The 20,676-nt window shown below is 46.0% G+C and overlaps 1 protein-coding gene across 1 annotated transcript; it reads left to right on the top strand.

Moving 5' to 3' along the window:
- Nucleotides 1-5,349: 5,349 nt before the first annotated feature.
- On the top strand, nucleotides 5,350-5,872 carry MTCP1 (mature T-cell proliferation 1). Its single transcript, XM_006876856.1, has 3 exons — nucleotides 5,350-5,454; nucleotides 5,570-5,740; nucleotides 5,825-5,872. The coding sequence occupies exons 1-3, from the start codon at nucleotides 5,350-5,352 to the stop codon at nucleotides 5,870-5,872; spliced, it is 324 nt and encodes a 107-aa protein (XP_006876918.1).
- Nucleotides 5,873-20,676: the final 14,804 nt, after the last annotated feature.

The following is a 20,676-nucleotide window of genomic DNA, read 5'->3' as shown; positions in this document are numbered from 1 at the left end:
GGGAGCAGCCCCCAGGGCGGTGGCGGCGGGACTGGTGTGTCTGTGGCGTCGACGGCGGCCGAGCGGGCGACGCCTCCGTCAGCGCCTCCGAGCCTGGCGCCCATTTTGCGGAGGAGCCTGCGCGGCCTACACGCAGCCGGACGGCCGCTGGAGGCGGAACAGCTGCTCGCGGGCCTCGGCAGCCTGGGGACAAGCTTTTTGCAATTCGGTCCTTGAACAGTTAAGGTTTTGTTTTACTTGGTTTTCTTTCTAAGTCACAGCCCCTGAACCGGCTCAGACTTCCGGGCCACTTCCTGGTCCCCGACCTCCGCTTGTCTCCTCGCCTGGGATGCCCTTTAGCCTGCGGGCCGGGGGTAGGGAGAGCCTGGAAGTGGTGGGCGAGCTGCGCTAGAAGCGGAGTGACTAGCACAAGACACGGTCTATTCATGTGAGTAACCATTTGCCGAAATGAGCGACCCACAACATTGTATCTGCCAAGAGTCACTTTGAAGCCGAGTTTCTGCTACTTTGTACACAGGGCCGGATGGCTTTCTTTGCTCTGGGGAAAGGAAACTGGGGCACTGACCACATCAAATAGCCAAACACAAGTTGCCTGGGCTCTCCTGGCCTTTCTACACACACGGTGAAATTCGATGGGCAGCTGCCTTTATTCTGTGCGACAGACGCAACTGCAGGTCTCCGAAATACTGAGCGCCCCGATTGTAGACTGACACATGCTTGCCTGGAGCTCTTAAAAATCAAAGAAAACAGTGTATTCCATCCTGCCGCCGCAGCCAACCCATGCGTGTGCTTGTTTCACACACTAGCCCCCCGCCCCCCGCCCCCCAGTCCCTGTGTCGTTTCGAAGCCAGGAAGCTAGGCAGTACTGCAAAGGGACCATTCCTGAATTGCTGCTTCAGTTGGTGGTGATGCTTTGCTCTGTTCTCCCAATTCACTTCCAACCAAAGCTCCGGCCCCTATGCGCTCTTACATAATGGTGAAGGAGCACATGGCACGTTTGCCCATCATTGCTGTTGAAGGCGAAGATTAGGCACAATTTCACGTGCAGAATTCCAGGCCATCCAGTTAAAGTTTCTCTTCATTTTCTCCTATACGCCCATAGATTTTCAGGTGTTTTTCATGGCTCGTGTGCCCTGCCTTGGCGGGGCTGACATAACTGAGCTCATTATTCATTTTTATGACGGACTGTTTGAGGTTTTCAGCTAGATAGGTGCCTTCAAGATTACTATGTTTTGTAACTTACTCATTCTCATAGTCTAAATGGCGTTGACTGTTAGGATGATCAGGATTCCACTTTTTCTCTCTGATGCCAGAATTGCACTGTAGCAAGCTAGGCATTCTACATACCTTAAGGAGGTCAGCTGTCCCAATTGGAGGCTGGGTCTGCCGCTTCCAAAATATGTGGCTTGGTCCAAGTTTCCTGACCTGTTTGTACCTCCTGGGTTTCCTCCTATTTCCGTGGGGAGGATCATAGTGCTCAAGCTCATAGGCTGCTTGCAAATATCAAGTGATTCAATCCAAGGAAATGTCAACCCACTGCCCATTAAGTAGATTCCTCCTCGTGGCGACCCCACGGGCCAGGCTCTTCCTGTAACTCTAGATGGGGAGCACGGACTCACCAATGGGTTTGCACCTTGGAAACGACACCCCCCCTCCCCTCAAATGGAGACCCTGTCCCCCTGCTAGCAAGCCAATTTGGCCTCATAGTGACCGGACATAGAGCTCCTGAAGCTTCACATCTTCATAGGCGCAAACAGCCTCAGCGTTCTTGGCAGAGCGGATGTTGGGTTGAACTGGCAACCTCTCAGTCAGCAGCCAAGCTCTTTAACCACTGTGCCACCAGGGCTCCTTGTTTGTTACAGTGTGCCAGTAAGGTGGTTTAAACTCAACAGCAACCATGTATTATGCAGTATCCTAGTAACAACTAGTGGGTTCGAACTGCTGACCCTGCAATGAGCAGTCCAGTGCTTATCCTACAGCACCACACCGGGACTCCTCTGGGCTCCTTGGTGGTGGTGGTGATTATGTGCCTTGCACTGCATTCTAACTCAGCGACCCATGTATAGGGTTCACAAGACTCTAAATCTTTACAGAAGCAGATGCTAGAGTCGAACTGCTGGCCTCGCGGTTAGCAGCCCAACTTGTAACCCACTACGTTACCAGAGCTTGTTTTGTGGTTTGTTGACAAGTACCTTCGAGTCAGGTCTGACCCATAGCAACCCTGTATAGGGTTTTCAGAGAGCACCTGGTGAATTTGAACCGCCAACCTTGTGGCTCAAACTGACCTTGCAGTGCAGTGTGTTATTAACCCACAATGGCACACCAGGACTCCAGAGTTTGTTTAGGAAGTGCTGAATACGTGTTCACTGTAGTATTAAGATTTCTTTCATTTTCCTGTTCTATATCAGGAAGCTAAAGTGGACAGAGACTCATTTATCTGAGGTCGCAAGGCCATAAGTAGCAGGATCCAGACATTACAGACTCAAGTTCTCACGTTCTTGTCTCTGATCTACTTAAACAGAGTGATCCGTTCACCCCTTGTCATTGGGTGAGCTGAGTGACTGACTTCAAATTAAACAAATCGTTAAACTGATGACAGTTTCACACTGTTCAAACCCACCAGCTACCCCGCGGAAAAAACAAGGTCGGTTATTCAATCAGAGTTACAGCCTCAGAAACCCTTTACAGGGTCGGCGTGAGTCACAATGTACTTGACGCCACACAAGAGAAATTTCATTCAGTCTCTACTTTTCTCTGCTGTGTGTGTGCTCATATGGCAAGTTCTCGGTCCCATCTTCACTTCTGTTGGCCTTCCTAGAGCAAGTTTGTTCCCAGCTTTACCCTGCTGACCCCCAGCGTTGTGGCGTCTGGGTCGCAACAACACAGTAGACCGTGTCTCTGCTGAGGCACGCAGTAGTAACTCAGACCATCATTTCAAGTTTGTTTACCCTCTGTTTCACTGGGTCCTTGAAATGTCCTTGAAATGTCACTAGCACCAATAAAATTTCATTTTTTATGAAACACTCATTTCAATGTCAATCTGGTTTTTGGTTTTTTGCTAGGACCTATCTGTGAAGTTGATATGGTCCTAAAACCCTATCGACTTGGCTTTTGCCTTAAAAAAATTTTTTTTTGGCCTTGGACGCATCTTGTGTCTTTAGTGCTCAAAACTGACTTTGACATCTTTTTGTGGACATTAGTATAGTCAAGTTTTTCTTTATCCCTCTCCTTTTCAAAGCCCTGGGGAGGAAACAAGGCAGAGCCATTGTATCAGCTAGATGGAGAACAGATGATTTTGTGAAGGTGCTATCTAACTGGTTAGGAGGCCTGCTCATACCTAGAGAATCCATCTCTACCCACGGATGATGCATGACCAGTCCCACCTGCCACTCTGACTCCAGGTGCCAGTACTGTATCATGTCTGCTATTGAGGAGCCAACAGTGCTGTCTTCTAGGGGGGGTGGGACTTCTTGTGAAATACCAGAGACCAAATATGCAAGGCAATTATGGGTCGGGGCTACAAGGTGTGCTTGAGTTTAGATTTAAATGCTACATATGAGAGGCAAGAAATCTCTGAAGTGTTTGTGGAGGGGTCAGACACCTAGACTACACCCTATGAGTCCTGAGAAGGACGAGGGCAGGAGCTAGGAAGAAGCCTGGTATTTGGGGGACAACTCGCACCTACTATAGCGGCCATAATGACGCTTGCTGGTAAGACTGAGACTTGAGGTGAGGCCTATAGGTCGGGTCAGAGTCTGATTTTAAAAGAAAGGCCACTGTAGATTCTTAAATATGGGGGCCTGCTTTATTTAGGAAACAGAATCTGGCTGTGATACACTTACTGATCAACTGATGGGGGAAGACGCACGCACGCTAGAGACCAGTTATCATCATGAAGTAAGCCAGGGACCCGGAGATTTTGATGGGGATAGGAGAAGGTGAAAATGGAAAAGGAGAACATTTAAAAACCAGAAATAATTTGTGGAAGAAGAAAGACTAGCCACTGAAAAAGAAAAATCTCTGTGTTGAGTGTGCGAGAGTCAGGAACATTCTTTCCGTTGAGCGAAATCTCGATTGCTGAAGGGAGAATCGGGCTGAGTCAGCTCCACTTGGGGTGCGTCTGGTGGGCAATGCAGCTGTGATGCTGACCACTTCCTAAGGCTGTAAAGGTATTAGGAAAGCGACAGTATGAAGGAAAAAAGACCCCAAAACAGTCACACCCAGATTGTTGTCCTTGACAAGAAGGATTGGCTTTTCTCAATTCCTTCCTATTTCGGGCTAAATGTTGGGCTCTTTCCTGGTGTGCCTCATACTGCTTTCTGCATTCTGATTTGCTGTTAACCTCATCTTGAGAACTTTAAAACCCTTCAAGCTGTGCTGAAATTCCTTTCCCACCTAAATGGCTACATAATGGGAATAGGAGGCCTTCGGTTTGCAAGGTAAAGCCCACAATCCGTATCTGTGTTTTACCGAAGGTAGAGATCCAGTATATCTGCACCATCTTACTACGTAGGGCTCAGAAGATTCGGTGACGCAAAATGCCTATCAAGTTCCTTCGAGGTGCCGAACCCAGGTCTGGGGCTGGGCAGAGGATGGGAAGCGGTCACCAGTGGAGTTAAAGCCGAGCCTGCCTTCTGGAGAGTCTGCCATGCCAAAGGGCCAGGAAATCAGAATTGCACCTGTGCCTCGACGGACCCATGACACCTGAATCAACCTGAAGTCTTCTCTTGCAGCTCAAACGTTTCGTGAAAGCAGCTTAAATCTGGCTCCGAACACGCCCCAAGCCTTCTGGAAATGCCCCGCCACTGTTAGTCACTTCGCTAAGTGAACTGATACATTGGTCCTTGGCCCCTTAGATAGCAACAGCAAGAAAGCTTTGAATACAGATTCCGAGAGCAGTACACATGGTTTGACCTTGAGAATCTTATCTTTCAAAAAAGGAATTTGCTTAGACGTGGCTTCTCCCTGGGGAGTATGGTATGCATGTGTCCGAAAACCTGCTTCCCTGCGCACGCGTGTGCCTAGTCTATTGCTCAGTGCGTTCTGCCAGACGCTGCTTTGTGAATGCCGAGAATGTGAGACCACTGGGCGGCGTTCTGTAGCCTGGCTTTTCACAGAACTCACCCTGGGTGTCACTCCAGTTGCTTGCAGGGAGCGTCTCATTCCTCAGTTCTGTGTCTCTCAGTAGACATCTCTTCCGTGTGGTTCTGGTTGGCGGTTGCTAGTACCGGGGTACCTAGCTCACTGGTGAATTCATTCAAGTTCAGAAAGTCACACTGTGTCCTGTGCGTGGGTGCTGCAGGCTTAGGTGGAGAAAAGCAGGGATAGAGTTGGAGCCCAAAGCCCAGAATGGCAGGAGAGGCTGTGGGGGCTCCACCCGATCACCTCTGGGTTCACCAAGAGGGTATCTACCGCGACGAACACCAGCGCACGTGGGTTGCTGTCGTGGAAGAGGTAAACTGTTTGCATTTTCCTGATTTCTTTACTTTGCTTTTAAGCAAATTGATTTCTCTCCAGGCTCAGTGTTCTGAAGTCTTCCGGTTTTGTTTTTGATCCTTCCTTTTCTTAGGAGACGAATTTTCTAAGGGTACGAGTCCAGCAAATTCAGGTCCCCTTAGGGGCTGCGGCTCGGCCAAGTCACCTCCTGACCTCCCAGCTCCCTCTGATGTGGCAGTTGTACCCTGAAGGCTGCTACATGGATAACAGGTCTCGCTTGTGGCAGATCCAACAGCATTCAATGGTACACATGCTGCTTAACCGCCTCTCATTGCTGTGCAGCCTGTCATTGCGGAGGCGGCCCTCTCTGAACTTCTGTTTCCGACAGGTCAGGGGAGTACAGGAGCTGTTGCTTAAGCTTTTGCCTGATGGTTAACCTGGTACGTACATACGTAGTTCTCCTTCGGCCCTTTTGTTTTGTTACTTTTGCTGGTGGTGACTTTACTGATGCCTGGTTTGTTTGTTTCTTTTCAGATGCTGGGATTCTCGGAAGAAATGCTCTTGCGTTCTGTCCATCCCCCTCCACAGCAGCGCACCCACCCTTGGGCCTGGGGGGAGGGAGTGGGCTGAAAAACTGTTCAAGACAGTTTAGGAAGGGTCATGAAGAATACTGCAAGTGAAACTCCAGATACAGGGTCACACAGGCAGAAAGGAAATCAACCAACCATTTAGTCAGGATCCAGTCACTTGAAATTGACTCCTTTGGAAATTGCCATATAGAACCTTTAATGGACATCATCGGCTGGAACTGGGATCTGATGAATCCCACAAAAGTCAGCACCTGCTACAGAACAGATGCCCTGACCACCAAGGACTTGGTACTGATTTAGAGAAGAGAGCAGCTTCTAGCAGCCTCAGCCATCTATTTGTTGTTTATTTGCCCTGTAACAATTCACCTGCCTTTCCTTCTCCCATCCTGTAAATATCCTAGGGTTGGTTCCAGTGTTTCCCATCGCAGTACTGACCTAACTTGGGCCTACTGAGAATTTAGGGGGCTCTGGAAAAAACAAAAAACAACAAAAAAAAAGATAGTCGCATTGAACAAAATGGCTACCGAGGCTCCTGAGCCTTTTTCCTTCCTGAAATGGTGTCTTCTTCACGTTGTTAGAAGTTGCTGAGCAAAATCGTGGGAACTTCAACTCTTTCTCTGGTCACAGATCCTTTAATTAGGCTGCTGAGTTGGAGTAGTCGTTTAGTTTAGATGTCCAAGTACTAATGGCTACCATGTATTGGTCCAGGCACTATTGTAAGCACTTTATAGGCGCTATCCCCTTTAATCCCTCCATCAGTGCTCTGAGGTAGGTATGGTCACCATTGTGCACAGAAGTACTAAGGAAAAAGGTTCAAGAACGTTCCTCTTCCTGCTGCTTGGGGGCTCCTTTAGCCCAACATTCCTTTACAGTGTTCAAGACAAGTCGATTCCATTCAAGATGGTGTTTTCCCCATGTAAAGCTCCTGATATCTCCCAAATCTAATGAAATGGATACTATCAAAATAGAGTCGCTTCATCCGATGAATGGGAAGAGTACTATTACTATTATATTTGAGTGTAATTATTTTCCAGGAATGGTAAGGGCATCCTGCTTATCTTTAGAGATAATAGATTTACAGTCTGTTGGGAAAACAGCAGAATAAAAAACCATTTTTCTTGTTTTAGTTTTCTGGATATGCCACAGAAGGATCCGTGCCAGAAACAAGCCTGTGAAATACAGAAATGTTTACAAGGTAGTAAAATGCTTTCTTTGTATTTTTCCAATGTGTAGGTGAACTAGTTACACGAGATCAGTTGTTACTTTATTAGCAACTTGTCAGAATGTGATGTTTCTGTAATTATTTCATCCTGAAGATTTTTCTCATTGTGTTATCAAAGATGCAGAAAATTAACAGTGATTAAACCAGGGATTCAAAATCCTGGTTGCTTATTAGAATCACCTAGAGAGAATAAGACATCAAACTTCCTGGGAGCTCAGAAAAGTCACTTGTTATGGGTTGGTTCTGTTTCACTGCAGCTGACAAGTCGCTTATTCAAAGCAGTTAGCTGGAAGGAGCTTTGCAAATGTAGTTGGAATTCAGCAACTAACCCTTAAAGGCAAAACTGGATTTCAGTGAAAAAGCCTTTTTGATGTGAGTCACCTATTTGATTTTAAATCCGAGGTTACTTTGACCAAATGGTAGAGGGTTTTATGGTTTTTATTCAGCAAGTAATGATTGGCGGTCTTAAAAACAAATAGAAAAGCTCTGAGGCTTGTCTGCATTTGAAAATTGGATAATTCATAAATGAAGATGAAAGCTCATGCCAATGTAAAAAGTTGGGGAAAGATTCAAAGTTCCTCCAAAGATAGCTATTGTGTATGTCCTTAGACTGAATTTTTATATTTTATATTTTCATATTCTTAGCCTTTTTATTAATTCCAAAATGCTAACAGAGATTAATGATTTTTAACTCGTCCTTGTCTTCCCTTTCTCCAGTTTTGAGAAGGAAGAATGTTTTTCCTATACATTTTTTCTCTGCAGTAAACTGTTACCTGATTGGTAACAGCAAGGTATGACCTAGAGAGAGTAAGAGTCCAGGTTTATTCTCTAGACCCCCTTGCTGTAGTGTAGTAATCACTGGAGACATTAGAAAGAATTAACACGGAGCACTTGCTGTGTGACCAGCAGGAGCCCTGGTAACTCAGAGATTAAAGCACTCTGTTGCTCACATAAAGGTTGGTGGTTCCAACCCACCAGCCACTCTGCTTCCGTAAAGATGACAGCCTTGGAGACTGTGTGAGGCGGTTCTGCTGGGTCCTAGTAGGGTCCATAGCTACGAGTTGTTTGCATTGACTTGGGTTGGGTTGGGTGAGTATACTTGTAAGGCCCTAAACCTGAAATCATTGAATCCCTTAGTTAGTGCAAAGCTCCTATGGCCACATTACAGCCATGAGCAGCAGGCACAGACGTGATTATGTAAGTAGTAAGTGCTACAGTAGGAATCTGAGCCCGGCATTTCAGGCAACATTCTCTTTCTACTCAGAAGAGTCCTCTCTCTCCTAGACTAAGTGCCATGCATCATTACAGTACTGGGAGACTAGACCTGTGAACTCTCATCAACAGAATCTTTGATCAGAACCAAACTCGCTGTCCCCGAGTCAGTCTTTACAGCAGCTGGTGGGTTTGAACTGCTGACTTTCCAGTTAACCATTGTGCCACCAGAGCTCCTGAATCTTAGGTCACCAAACCCAACCCAGCCCCCTGCCATTGAGTGGCTTCCAATTCCCAATTCATAGTGGCTCTGGAGAGGGTTTCTGAGACTCTTCAGTCTTTACGGGAGCAGACCGCCTCCTCTCTTTCTCCTCAGAGTGGCTGCTGGTTATCCCACAATGCCGCCAGGGCTCCTTGAAATCTGAGAGCAAGGCCTCCTTAGTTTACCTTCTAGTAGAGGTGGGAAACATTTTCTTTAAAGTGCCAGGAGATCAATCCTGTAAGTTCCTTAAACTGATGCAAGAGAGAGCTTGGGGGAACATGCGTTGTTCTAATTCATCAAAATAACAAAAGGAGTTGGTAAGTGCTGTCTACTCTTAGCATAGTGTTTTCCCAGGGGTGGCTGGTGGGTTTGAACCATTGACCTGTGGTTAGCAGTCCACTGCTTACACTATAGCACCATACCAGGACCGAAGGAGTTAGTGACCAAAACAGTTAGAGATGACTGCACTGTAACAAGGATCCATAAGCCATTAATGCAATCTAAAAGAAAAGGACATTGGATCTGAAGGTGACCTGTGACCACTTTGTTAATGCGGCTTGGTTAGACTGTTGACAAGTCTCTAAGCCAGAAAGAAGTCAGTGGCCTTAGGTAGGTATATCCTCTTGCTTCTAGTTTTCTAAATTAGTGGCAAGGGTTAGGAAGAATGATCTAATGGCCCTGGACCTTAGTCCCATGAGATCATGACCAGGGTCTGCCCATCTGTTTTCCAGCCAACAACTACATGGAATCTAAATGTCAGACTGTCATCCAAGAACTGCGTAAGTGTTGTGCTCAGTATCCCAAAGGAAGATCTGTCGTCTGTTCTGGATTTGAAAAAGAGCAAGAAGAAAAGCTGACACTAAAGTCTGAATCAAAGTAAAGTTCTGCTGAGAAGCTAAATGCTGCTCCACGTTGACACAAGTTCTATTTACCCTCCTGACTCTTTCCTCGGGCCAGGTAGCAGCCAATAACACCCGAAACAGTCAACTAGCAAAGTTAATACGTCATCTATGTAGAACAGACAAAATCGAAATATAGTAACAGATAAATGTAGAATGTAATAAAACTGAGCTGCTAAAATAAACTTGTTTGGAGTGAAACACTTTGGTTTGGTCTAAACATATGTCTTCAGACTCTTAGATAGCAGCAGTGTTGATGAATTGCCTTTAGCATTTGAGTCCAGACTACATGAGAAATGGTCGGCGCGAGCACTCCCGCCTTCAGCATTAGCATCGTCTAAGTCTTTCATTGATTCAGCGCTGCGTTAATGCAAAGGGTCGTCTGACTCAATACTTGTACTTCCAATCATTCCGTGTCTTGCAAATTGCAGTTTCCTTACGGATGACATTTCTTTCTGCTTTTGTTTAACATCAGTTGTTAAGCGCCATCGAGTCAGTTCCGACCCACAGTGACCCTGTATAGGGTTTCCAAGGAGCAGCTGGTGACTTTGAATTGCTGAGTTTACAGTTAGCAGTCCAGTGCTTATCCTCGAGTGCCACATGATCCCTAAGTTAGCATGGTTGTTGTTAAGTTCTGCCAAGTCACTTCCAAGTCCTAGCAACCCTACATCTATGTGCAGTGAGTGAAACACTGCCTGGTCCTGGGCCATCCTCACAGTTGTTAACGTCTCAGCTCATGGCTGCTGCCGCCACTGTGTCAGTCCATCGCACTGCTGCTCTTCTCTTTATTTCTGACCTTCCATCTTCTCAGTCTTGATGCCTTTCTCTAGGGATTGATCCCTCCTGCTAACAATGGCTCAGCATCCTGGGTTGTAAGGAGCACTCTGGCTGCACTTGTTCCAACACAGATCTGTTGGTTCTTTTGGCAGCCCATGGCACTTTCAATAGTCTCCTCCAACACCATAACTCAAATGCGTCAATTCTTCTACAGTCTGTTTTATTCACTGTCCAGCTTTCACATGCATATGAGGTAATTGAAAATACCATGGTTTGGGTCAGGCGCACCTTAGTCCTCAAGCTGACATGTTTGCTCTTCAACACTTTAAAAAGGTCTTGTGCAGCAGATTTGCCTAATGCAATACGTCATTTAATTTCTTGACTGCTGCTTCCGCGAGTGTCGATAGTTGATCCAAGAAGAATGAAGTCCTTGACAACTTCAATCTTTTTTCCACTTGATTATGGAATTTAATCATTAGGGAAATAAAAATAAAGAACTCACTGACAATGTGGCAGGAATTCATAGATGGTTATCTACTCTAACCCTGTAATCAAAGCCTGTTACTGTGAATCCTGGAGTCTTTCATAACCTGGGGTTGCTGAAGGAAGCTGTTGATAGCTTGAGGGGACCAGGGTCATTTGTTCAAAGCATGTATTTTCTTGAAGGTGCAAAACCCACTACTCCTTGTCCCCTGCCCCAAAGAAAGAGATGACTTTCTGAGCAAGAGGATAGAACCTGGTAGGTCCCTCGTGTCCAGACACCATTTTTATCTGGGACCAACTCTTCTTTGGAGCAATGTTCCCCAAAGCATTTCTACAAGTTGGTATAACATGAAAGCAGGATTCTGTGCTCAAATATGTGTGGGGAGTGCTAGGTCTGACAAAAGTAAATACGTTTCGTCCCTGTAATTTTTTTTTTTCTTAAATGTTTTATTGTGAATTATGTGATAGTTTACATGGGAGAACATTAGTTTTACATTCATTCTATGGTATATCGTCTCATTGCCATGGTTACAATCCCCTTCATGCAATCCTGCCCCCCGTACCCCCCAGGTCTTCAGCACACAGTCGCTCTCCCTCTCTGGATCTAAAGTCTCCAGCTGCTCCATCTCTCCACGTCATCATCTCTGGCTCCATTTCAGGCATCACTGCTTCTCTGGGTAGGGTCCCGCTCTCTGCTCTTCTCCCTTGATGGTCCCAGAGTCAGTGACATAGCCACTGAGGACTAGAGTGGAGAGTGAAGCATCCAGCTGATATTCTTCAGAGATAGAAAAAGCAATTACAAACTTTATATGGAAAGGAAAGAGACCCAGGATAAGCAAAGCACTGCTTAAGAACAAGAATAAGGTTGGAGGCTTTTCACTCCCGACTTTAAAATATACTACACGGCTACAGTGGTCAAAGCAGCTTGGTACTGGTAAAATGAAAGGTACATAGATCAATGGAACAGAATCGAGAATCCAGAAATCAACACATCTACATACAGCCAACTGATCTTTGACAAAACACCAAAATATATCACATGGGGAGGGGACAGTCTCTTCAACAGATGTTGCTGGCAGAAGTGGAAAAAGATATGCAAAAGTCTGAAACAAGACCTTCACCTAATGCCTTATACACATGGTTCCCGGGGAGCACACAGGGGTCCACTGCGGTGGTCTCCTGGGGGAGGGGTTAGAGCCGCTCAAGCCCAGTTAGTGGTGCCGTAGCTACCGAAGCCATGGTGCATCTCCCATGTTCCAATTATTAATGGATGTTTACAGCTGTTTCTCCTCATTTGAGTTGTATCCCATCAGCAAACGATGGCCCTGAAGGTTTTTAACTCCATTATCGTCTCAGGAGAAGTATATCATGCTTGGTAAAGTGGCAGGTCAGCAAAAGAGAGAAAGACTCCCAACGAGATAGATTGGCACCATGGCAGCAGCAATGGGCTCAAGTGTGACAACAATTGTGAGGCTGGTGCAGGACTGAACAGTGTGCACAGGGTTACCAAGAGCTGGTACTGACAGGACAGCACCCAACAACAATGATCAACTAATAATTTACTAGTTATCAAGGAAGCTCAGGGCACAGGGTTGCCAACGTGACATTTCTGCTGTGTCATATGTTGCACAGAGGCGAAGGGGGTGGCGGTTCTGTGCTGACGAGTTGGTTCTGACCCTGCATAGGGTTTCTGAGGCTGTCCATCTTTACAGAAGAAGAAAGCCTCATCTTTCTCCTGCAGAGTGGCTGGTAGATTCAAACCACTGCCCTTGCAGTTAGCAGCCTAACTCCTAATCCACTCTGCTACCGGAACTTCTTTAGGGGAGGAGGAGGCAAATACAAAAATGAACCTGCAAAGCTGAGAGGGCAGCAGTCCAATTTGGCTACAGAAGAAACATCAAAATGAACCACTAATGTGCAGTCATTTCAAATCTATTAATACACCATTTTTTCAACCTGAGATTAATTTTGTTCTCCCAATCCTTAGTTGTGCCCATCTTTCTGGAAAATGGCAAACAAAGGGATGAGGCACAACATTTTGATAATAATTGACTATACAGAAGGTCTGCCTGTCAAAGATCTGAGCACAGGCTCCAAGCTCAGCTTGGATGGATGGATGGTGGTGTGCCGTGGAGTCGGTTCTGACTCATAGTGACCCCCGTACAGGGTTTCTGAGGTGGTAAATCTTTATGGGAGCAGAAAGCTTCATCTTTCTCCTGTAGAACAGCTAGTAGTTTCGAACTGTTGACCTTCAAGTTAGCAGTCCGACTCATAACCTCTCTGCTACCAGAGCTCCTTAGCTAGTATTATATAAGAGTTAATTCCCTCTGGGATACTGTCCTCCAATTAAGCAAGTCTTCTGTCTGCTGTCAGTAGCCATGAAACATTAACCGACATGTTAGTAAGAAAGTAATAAGACCTAGCTGGTGGCTTGAAAGTTGGTGTGGAGAAAAGGTGGACTCCCAGGGCTAGGGCTAGGTGATGTGAGCGCCTCTAAGCCAAACAGTGAGGTTCTCCTCCAAGGACTGGGCCACATAGGGGAGGAAAGACCCCACTGGCCTGGGAGTGAGCTGACATCTGCTCAGAACTGAAGTCCAGCGCCAAGCCAGGGAGATGAGGCTGCTTCAAGCCCCGATCCCCACACCCCTGGCCTGTCTCCACTCTTCTGACATCAAGGAAACTTTGGGGATAAGAGGGTCCAAGTTTACATCTCTGTGGGACACATCCCCCACCAAGTCACCACCTTATTACTCAGTCCTAAAGTGTGAAGGCACGTGTCCTGGTGTGGACAGAAGTGAGCCTCTCAAGCATCCAGACAACCCACCCCACGATACATACAACTGCCCAGCAGCTGTTCAACCCAATTCTCCCTGTTCTGGGGCAGGAACAGAAAAGGCAAGCACCTAAATCCACGTGAAGAAAAACCAGTTCAACGGACACGGTGGGGGGACAAACTCCTTTCCACTTGCCACCAGAGGTCAGGATGGAGAGCAAGAGCCTCTGTCCTGCAGGCCCCTAAGCAGCAGGTCAGAGGCTCTGACCACAGTGTAATCACAGGTCTGCCAGTAGGGGAGCCAATGAACCCCGAACAAATTGTGGACCCGATCACCTCATCCCATCACTTGGGATTTTTTTTTTTTATTATTATTGTGAATTATGTGATAGTTTACATGGGAGACCATTACCTTCACATTCATCCTATCGTATATTGTTTCATTGCCATGGTTACAATCCCATCCATGCATCATCAACCAACCAAAGGGTATACCCCGCAAGCACACAGCCCCTCTCCCTCTCTGGGTCTAAAATCCCCAGCCGCTCCATCTCTCCAAGTCATCATCTCTGCCTCCATCTCAGGCATCACTGCTTCTCTGGGTAGGGTCCTGCTCTCCGCTCTTCTCCACTGATGGTCCCAGGGACCTCCGTTCCTAGACTGCAAAGTTCACCACTCCCCTCCTTGCTACAAAACGTCTACCTTTACGTTTCCCACCCTCACAATCAGTCCTGATAACAAGTATTCACTATTGTATCACAAGAGACCTATCTGCATTTAATTTCATCAGCCACGCCCTGACAGATTCGATACTACTCAGTGGAGATTATACCTTCCTCCATGCCCTCTGGATCTAGGTTCCCTCTTGAAAGCTTGTAAGCCAGTCACTTCTTGCCTTTGTAGCCCCCCACCCCCATTTTGGGTAGCCAATGTCCAAGTTGCCCATCCCTGTCTACTCTGTGTATGGAGGGGGTGGGAATGATCCTCGCTGTAAAGATTTGTTCCCTCTTTTGAGCTACTGCATCCATAGGTGTGGGTCAAGTTCATCAGGTTACTCTTTTTTCCCTCTTCTTTCTCCTTCTAGTTGAGCTCTGATCATTCAGCCATTGAAGTCAGGTCAAGTGGGGATTAGCTGCAAGTGTGGGTGTACTTATGCATGTGCCCTCTCTTCTTATCAGCTGGACACTTCACTCTCCACTCTAGTCCTCTGTGGCTATGTCACTGACTCTGGGCCCAAGAGTCCCCAGGTCTTGCCACACTGCTGGCCAACCAGGTCTCCACCTGGGTTCACAGGCGTCTATTGAACGTTGTAGGGCTTAGCTCGCAGCTTCATTGTTGTTTTTCCCTCACTTCCCCTTATGGGTGACCAGCGTGGTCACCAATCAGAGCGTGGATTCCCATTGAGTCCATTATGCTGGCTTTTGCCTTAAAGTTTATTTTATCAGAGATTAGAACTACCACTCATGTTCGTTTTTTATTGCAATTAGCTTGGTATATATTTTTCCATCCTTTGACTTTTAATCTATTTTTGTCTCTGTGTGTGAGATGTGTCTCTTGCAGACAGCATATTGAAGGATCTTGTTTTCTTATGTAGTCTGGCACCCTCCGTCTCTTAACTGGTGCATTTAATCCATTTACATTCAGTATAATTATCAATAGGTATGAATTAATTATTGCCATTATGTTTGTTTTTTGTGTGTGTGGTGTTGCAGCTTTGTTCTGTGTATGTCTTCCTTTGCTAAGTTCATGCTTTTTGTGTTCTTTCTTGTGAGTTTCCTCATTAGTTTTAATGTTTCCATGTTCTTCTGGATTTTCATTTTCTTGGTACATTGTGAAGTGTTCATTTTCTGAGGTTACCTTACAGTCCATTATTTTCCCTCAATTGAGTGCCGTCTATTTTATCCTGGTAATCTACCTGACCGTCTCACCATCCGGAGCTCTGTTCCTACGTGATTACCTTCTTTTACACTGTACTTGTTTTGATCATTGACTGACCTCCCAGATTCTCTGAGTTTGTTCTTATAGTTTTGTCCTGTTCTCGACTCTTCCTTCTGTCGATTTAGTTCTGAGAGGTGCTGCCATGTATGTCAATCTCTGGTTGTTGTCTGTTCTTGTTGGTTCGCAGTCCACAGAACTGCTTTTAGGATGTTTTGCAGCGCAGGGTTGGCTTTGGCAAAATCCCTTAGCTTCTGTTTATCATGGAATGTTTTGATTATATCATTGTATTTGATTGATAGCTTTGCTGGATAATGGATTCTTGGTTGGCAGGGTTTTTTTGCTTTCAGGGTTTTTTCATTGAGCTTCTTGAATGTTTATCTTTTCATTTTTCAGGATGTTAGAGAAATTTTCTTCTAGCAGTCCTTTAAATATTTCTTCTGTGGATTTGTGTGATCCTTCTTGTTCTGGAATGCCAAATATTCTTAAATTATTCCTCTTCATGTTGTCCAACATGAATCAGACCTTCTTCAGATTTTTGTATCCTTTTTTCTGTTTGCTCTTCTATCTTAGTGGTTTTGAGAGATTTGTCTTCCAGATCACTAGTTCTGCCTTCCATCTCTTCTATCCTACTCCTTTGCTCTTTCAGTGTATTGTCTATTTCTAATATTCTATTATTGATCATTTGGCCCTCTTTCTGTAGATTTTGAATTGTTTCCAATGCTGCATCTATCTTATTTGATTGTTCCTGTAGCACTTTCCTGACTTCTTATTTTTCTCAACTCCATTGTAAAGTATTTTGAAACATTTTATAATCATTTTTCTGAATGCCTTCTCAGGTGCTTCCAAAGCCTGCCCTCCTTCCAGAATGGAGTCCAGGTCTACCTCTAGGTCATTGTCGCAGACATTTTATCTTGTTTCTGGACATGTGCTGATATGGTCATCTGCTTTTGCTTCTGGGACGTTTAGTGTTTATCTGTGGCCTTAACTTAATTGAGTATGTGCTTTGGTATTTTTTATGCTTTCTGATTGTTTCCAGGGAGATGTGATCAGGATGTGGGCTTCCCTTTTCACTCTTATTATTAACTCAGAGTAACTGTAACAGGTGTTGTCTGCCTCCCTGGTTTATAGCAGTTGGTATTGGTTCTTGCCTGGATTTTGGTGTTTTATAGAGTGTGACTGTAGCTTGACTATATGACAGCAGTTGCCGTCTCTTCTTGGGTAACATAGGGAGTGAAAGAGTCCCCGAAAGTTAGGAGGGGGAGCATAAAACAGCAAAACAGTAACAGCAAAAAAAAGAAAAAAGAAAACAAAATACACCAAAACAAGACTAGACTGGATAGTGTAGTCTATAATTGCAGAAAAGGGAGAGGAGGGAGAGAAAAAGAAAACAAATCTGTAGCCTAATATGAGTATAAGGAGCTCTGGTAGCGCAGTGGTTACAAATTGGGCTGCGAACCACAAGGTCAGCGGTTTGAAACTACCAGCTGTTGCGCGGGTGAAAGATGAAGCTTTCTGCTCCCATAAAGATTTCCAGCCTCGGAAACCCTGTACAGGGTCACTATGAGTTAGAACCGACTCCACAGCACATAACAATATGAGTATGACTTTAATGTCTTCTTTCAGCTTCTTGCCTTCAAAGATGCTTGAGAGATTTCAAGATGCCACTGTTGGCTGTTATAGTGTACCTCAGGATTTTATTTAATTTTTAGCCTGTTTTGTTTTTAAACTCTCTTTCCTTCTCCAAACCCCTTATTCTGGCTTTTTCCATATTTTAAAAAAAACAACAACAGTTCAGCGCCTGCTCTTGGGCTGAATATCTATGTGCATGCATGGCAGAAGAACCCACCAGTGGTGAGGGTGGGGGGTGTCCACTCGCTCAGGCACCCCCTCTAGTCACCAGTATGGAGGTGTGCAAACAGTGCGGGGCCAATGAACAGATACAAAAAAAAAAAAAAATCAGAACAAAGCAAACCCGACAGTGTATTGTCTGCCTTTGTTCTGAGGTTCCCGCGGCATTTTTCTGTGGTGTGTCTGCTCCCCCGCTTTGTCTTGCTGTTTGGTCTCACTCAAGTTGTCATCTCTGGGCCACCGAGCCCAGCAAATGCAAAAGTATGAGATTTCTCACTTCCGCTTCAAGTTCCACTAGCTATAAGCCTTCAAACCTTGTGAATATTCTTGCCCATGTGGTTCTGAGTTCTGGAGCTCTGCCCTGGGTCTGCTGTGCCTGGTATTTGGTGGTATTGCTGACAGCGAACCTCACTGCACCTCCACCGTAGCCACCGTCAAGCCCCGCCTCCTCACTTGTGATTTTGTAGATGAATTCAGAACACCCAACATCTCCATTTGCCAAGGGGAATCATTCACCCACCCCCAAAAAGGATGTCCAGCACATTATAGAACTCTATATTGTGACAGTATGGGATTCATTCAACAGGCCTTGCTGTCAAATGACCTAATGCACTCAAGGGTGCAGCTAGCCAGGCTATGCAGCCATTCATTTGGCAGAAACCGTCTCTCCCACTGCAGCACCTGAAATAGATCAACATGACAAGGGCCACAGCTGCTCTGTTCTGCTGGTTCCAGTCTGACTGGTCATTGTGTCCCTTGACACCGTTACATTGTCAGCTTTCCAGGCTGTCTGCTGCTGGACAGTTATGATGCCGTAAATTTACTTTTCTATCCAGAGTCATCTTAATTCCCACCAAATGATTGGGTTGTTATTGTTACGTGCCATCAAGTTGGTACTGACTCATAGCGACCTTACGCACAGCAGAATGAAACACTTCCTGATCCTGGGCCAACTTCACTACTGTTGCCACGCTTGAGTCCATCGATGCGGCCACTTGGCCAATCCATCTCTCGGGGGTCTTCCGCTTTTACTCTGACCCTCCACCTTACCAAACATGGTATCTTTATCCAGTGACTACTCCCTCCTGACAATATGGCTAAAAGGGCTTTGGATCACTTCCCCACCCCAAGTAGGCCAGAGGCCAAGGGGCCGCATTGCAGAGAAGCTGAAGGGTGAGGCATGCTTGCAGCACAGACTAGAGGCGTCCCTGACTGGAGAACTACTGCGTCCTCAGTTGGCTTTGATCCTGAATTGTACCCTGTTCATTTCCCTAATAAACCCCATGATCATATTGCTGTGTGTTGTGCAGCCTTTGCAATGGATTATTGAACCCAGATGTGAAAGCAGAGAGCTGTAGGAAGAATGATTGGTATCAGAATTGGGTCTAAACAAGGTCGTAGGGTAGAAGCATGTCTAACATCTGCTTCATAGGAATTGACCTTGGGTTGAAGTCAGAAGTCAGGCATGGCTCTTACATGGTGTTTGCAGTAGTGCGCAATAGCGCACCTTCTGTTGCTGAGGTGATGGACGGTCCAAGGCATTGGACAGTCCATGCTCTACCAGATGCATCAGTTGATGCTAAATGCTGGGAACGCTTTTGCCTCACCACCCTAGCCTCCGTCACTGAGTGTAGACATCCCCAGAAAAGGATCAGGATGAGGAGTGAAAGGTAACAAGGAATTAGGTAAACTCACTTCCAAATTTTGGGATTCCAGAGAAAAGTTTGAAGTTGACAAGAATTTCATTTTACTTGGAGGCACACTCAGTGCTCTTGGACGCAGTAGTCAAGGAATCAAACGTGCTGCAAATGACCAGGAAAGTTCAAGGTAAAAGGGTGTCAGTATGACTATGGTGCGCCCAAACCCCCTGAGGCATGGTATTTTCAATTACCTCCCATGTTTGTAAAAGTTGGACAACGGGTAAGGAAGACCATAGAAGAATTGATGCATTTCAACTATGGTGTTGGAGGATACTGAAAGTACCATGGACTGCCAGAAGAAAGGAATCCGAGTTGGGAGAAGGCCAGCCAGTTTGGAGGCCAGGACGACAAGACTTCATCTCTCATACTTCTGACATGTTATCAGTTGGGACCAGTCCCTGGAAGATTTTACCCTCCAGCTAGGCTTACAGGTTGCCATCTCAGAAGCAGAGACAGGCATGCTGGGCAAAGGGGAGGGTCAGCGAGATGGACTTGCACAGTGGCAGCAAGAATGGGCTCCAACCTAACAGTTGGGAGGACACCACAGGACTGCGGTGTCTTGTTCTGTTATACGTGGAGTCGCTGAGTTGGAACTGACTTGATGCCACTTAACAACCCAGCAACTATATCCTTTCTTAACAAGTAACAATACAACATGACTGGCAAATGAATGCTATGAGAGGTCCTGGGGAGGACACACCTTAGACCACAGCAGTGCAAAGGGCAGAGGAGCCACCTGGGCCCAGTGGTTGCTTCCACCCGACAGTCTGACCTACCACTACTGCATGTAATGCTACGAGGCGAATGGCCCGAATGGGTCACAATGAGGTGTCCATGTCCCTTCAGGATGACTGTGCTAGGTGGAAATCCCTGACCACGCTATACCTTGGCCACGTCTAAGGGTTGGATTTGCAGCAATTATATACTAAGACCCATCCCACTACCATTGGTCCTGATTTACAGTGGCCCTGGTATGTCACTATAGTGTAAGCACAGAACCGCTAGACACAGGTTCAAACCCACCAGTCACTCCTTGAAAACTACATACAGGGTCACTATGTGTTGGAATGAACTCAAAGGTATTTAACAGCAACAACATAGGACAGAGTAGAACTGCCCCATAGGGTTCTGAGGCACCATACAGCAGCAGACAGAGCAATCCACAACGGAGCAGGTGCCTCTGCTTGCTATAAAAGTCATGCCTCAAGGTAACTAAGGAAATGTCCCTAAGCAGTGACATTTCACCACTTTTCAAACTCCTAACGTCACAATGGGTCTAGGAATTAATCATCAATGGCCACTAACATTACCAAGAGACCAACAAGACATGGACATCCTAACAGAGGAATATGACAGCAGCTATGAAATATTTGTGCCCACAAACTGTTCACAGGGACACAATCAGCAAAATCCCGAATGTGGGAAACTAGGGTATAAGTGCTGGGGCCAAAAAGGGAATGAGGGTGGCTCTAAGAGTTTATAAGGCACCCCACCCCATTTGAATGTAAACGTGTGTACCTCATGTGGATTCATGCA

Source organism: Chrysochloris asiatica, unplaced genomic scaffold, assembly GCF_000296735.1.
Source record: "Chrysochloris asiatica unplaced genomic scaffold, ChrAsi1.0 scaffold00419, whole genome shotgun sequence".
Lineage (NCBI taxonomy): Eukaryota > Metazoa > Chordata > Mammalia > Afrosoricida > Chrysochloridae > Chrysochloris > Chrysochloris asiatica.
This window is presented reverse-complemented; position numbering and strand designations above follow the sequence as displayed.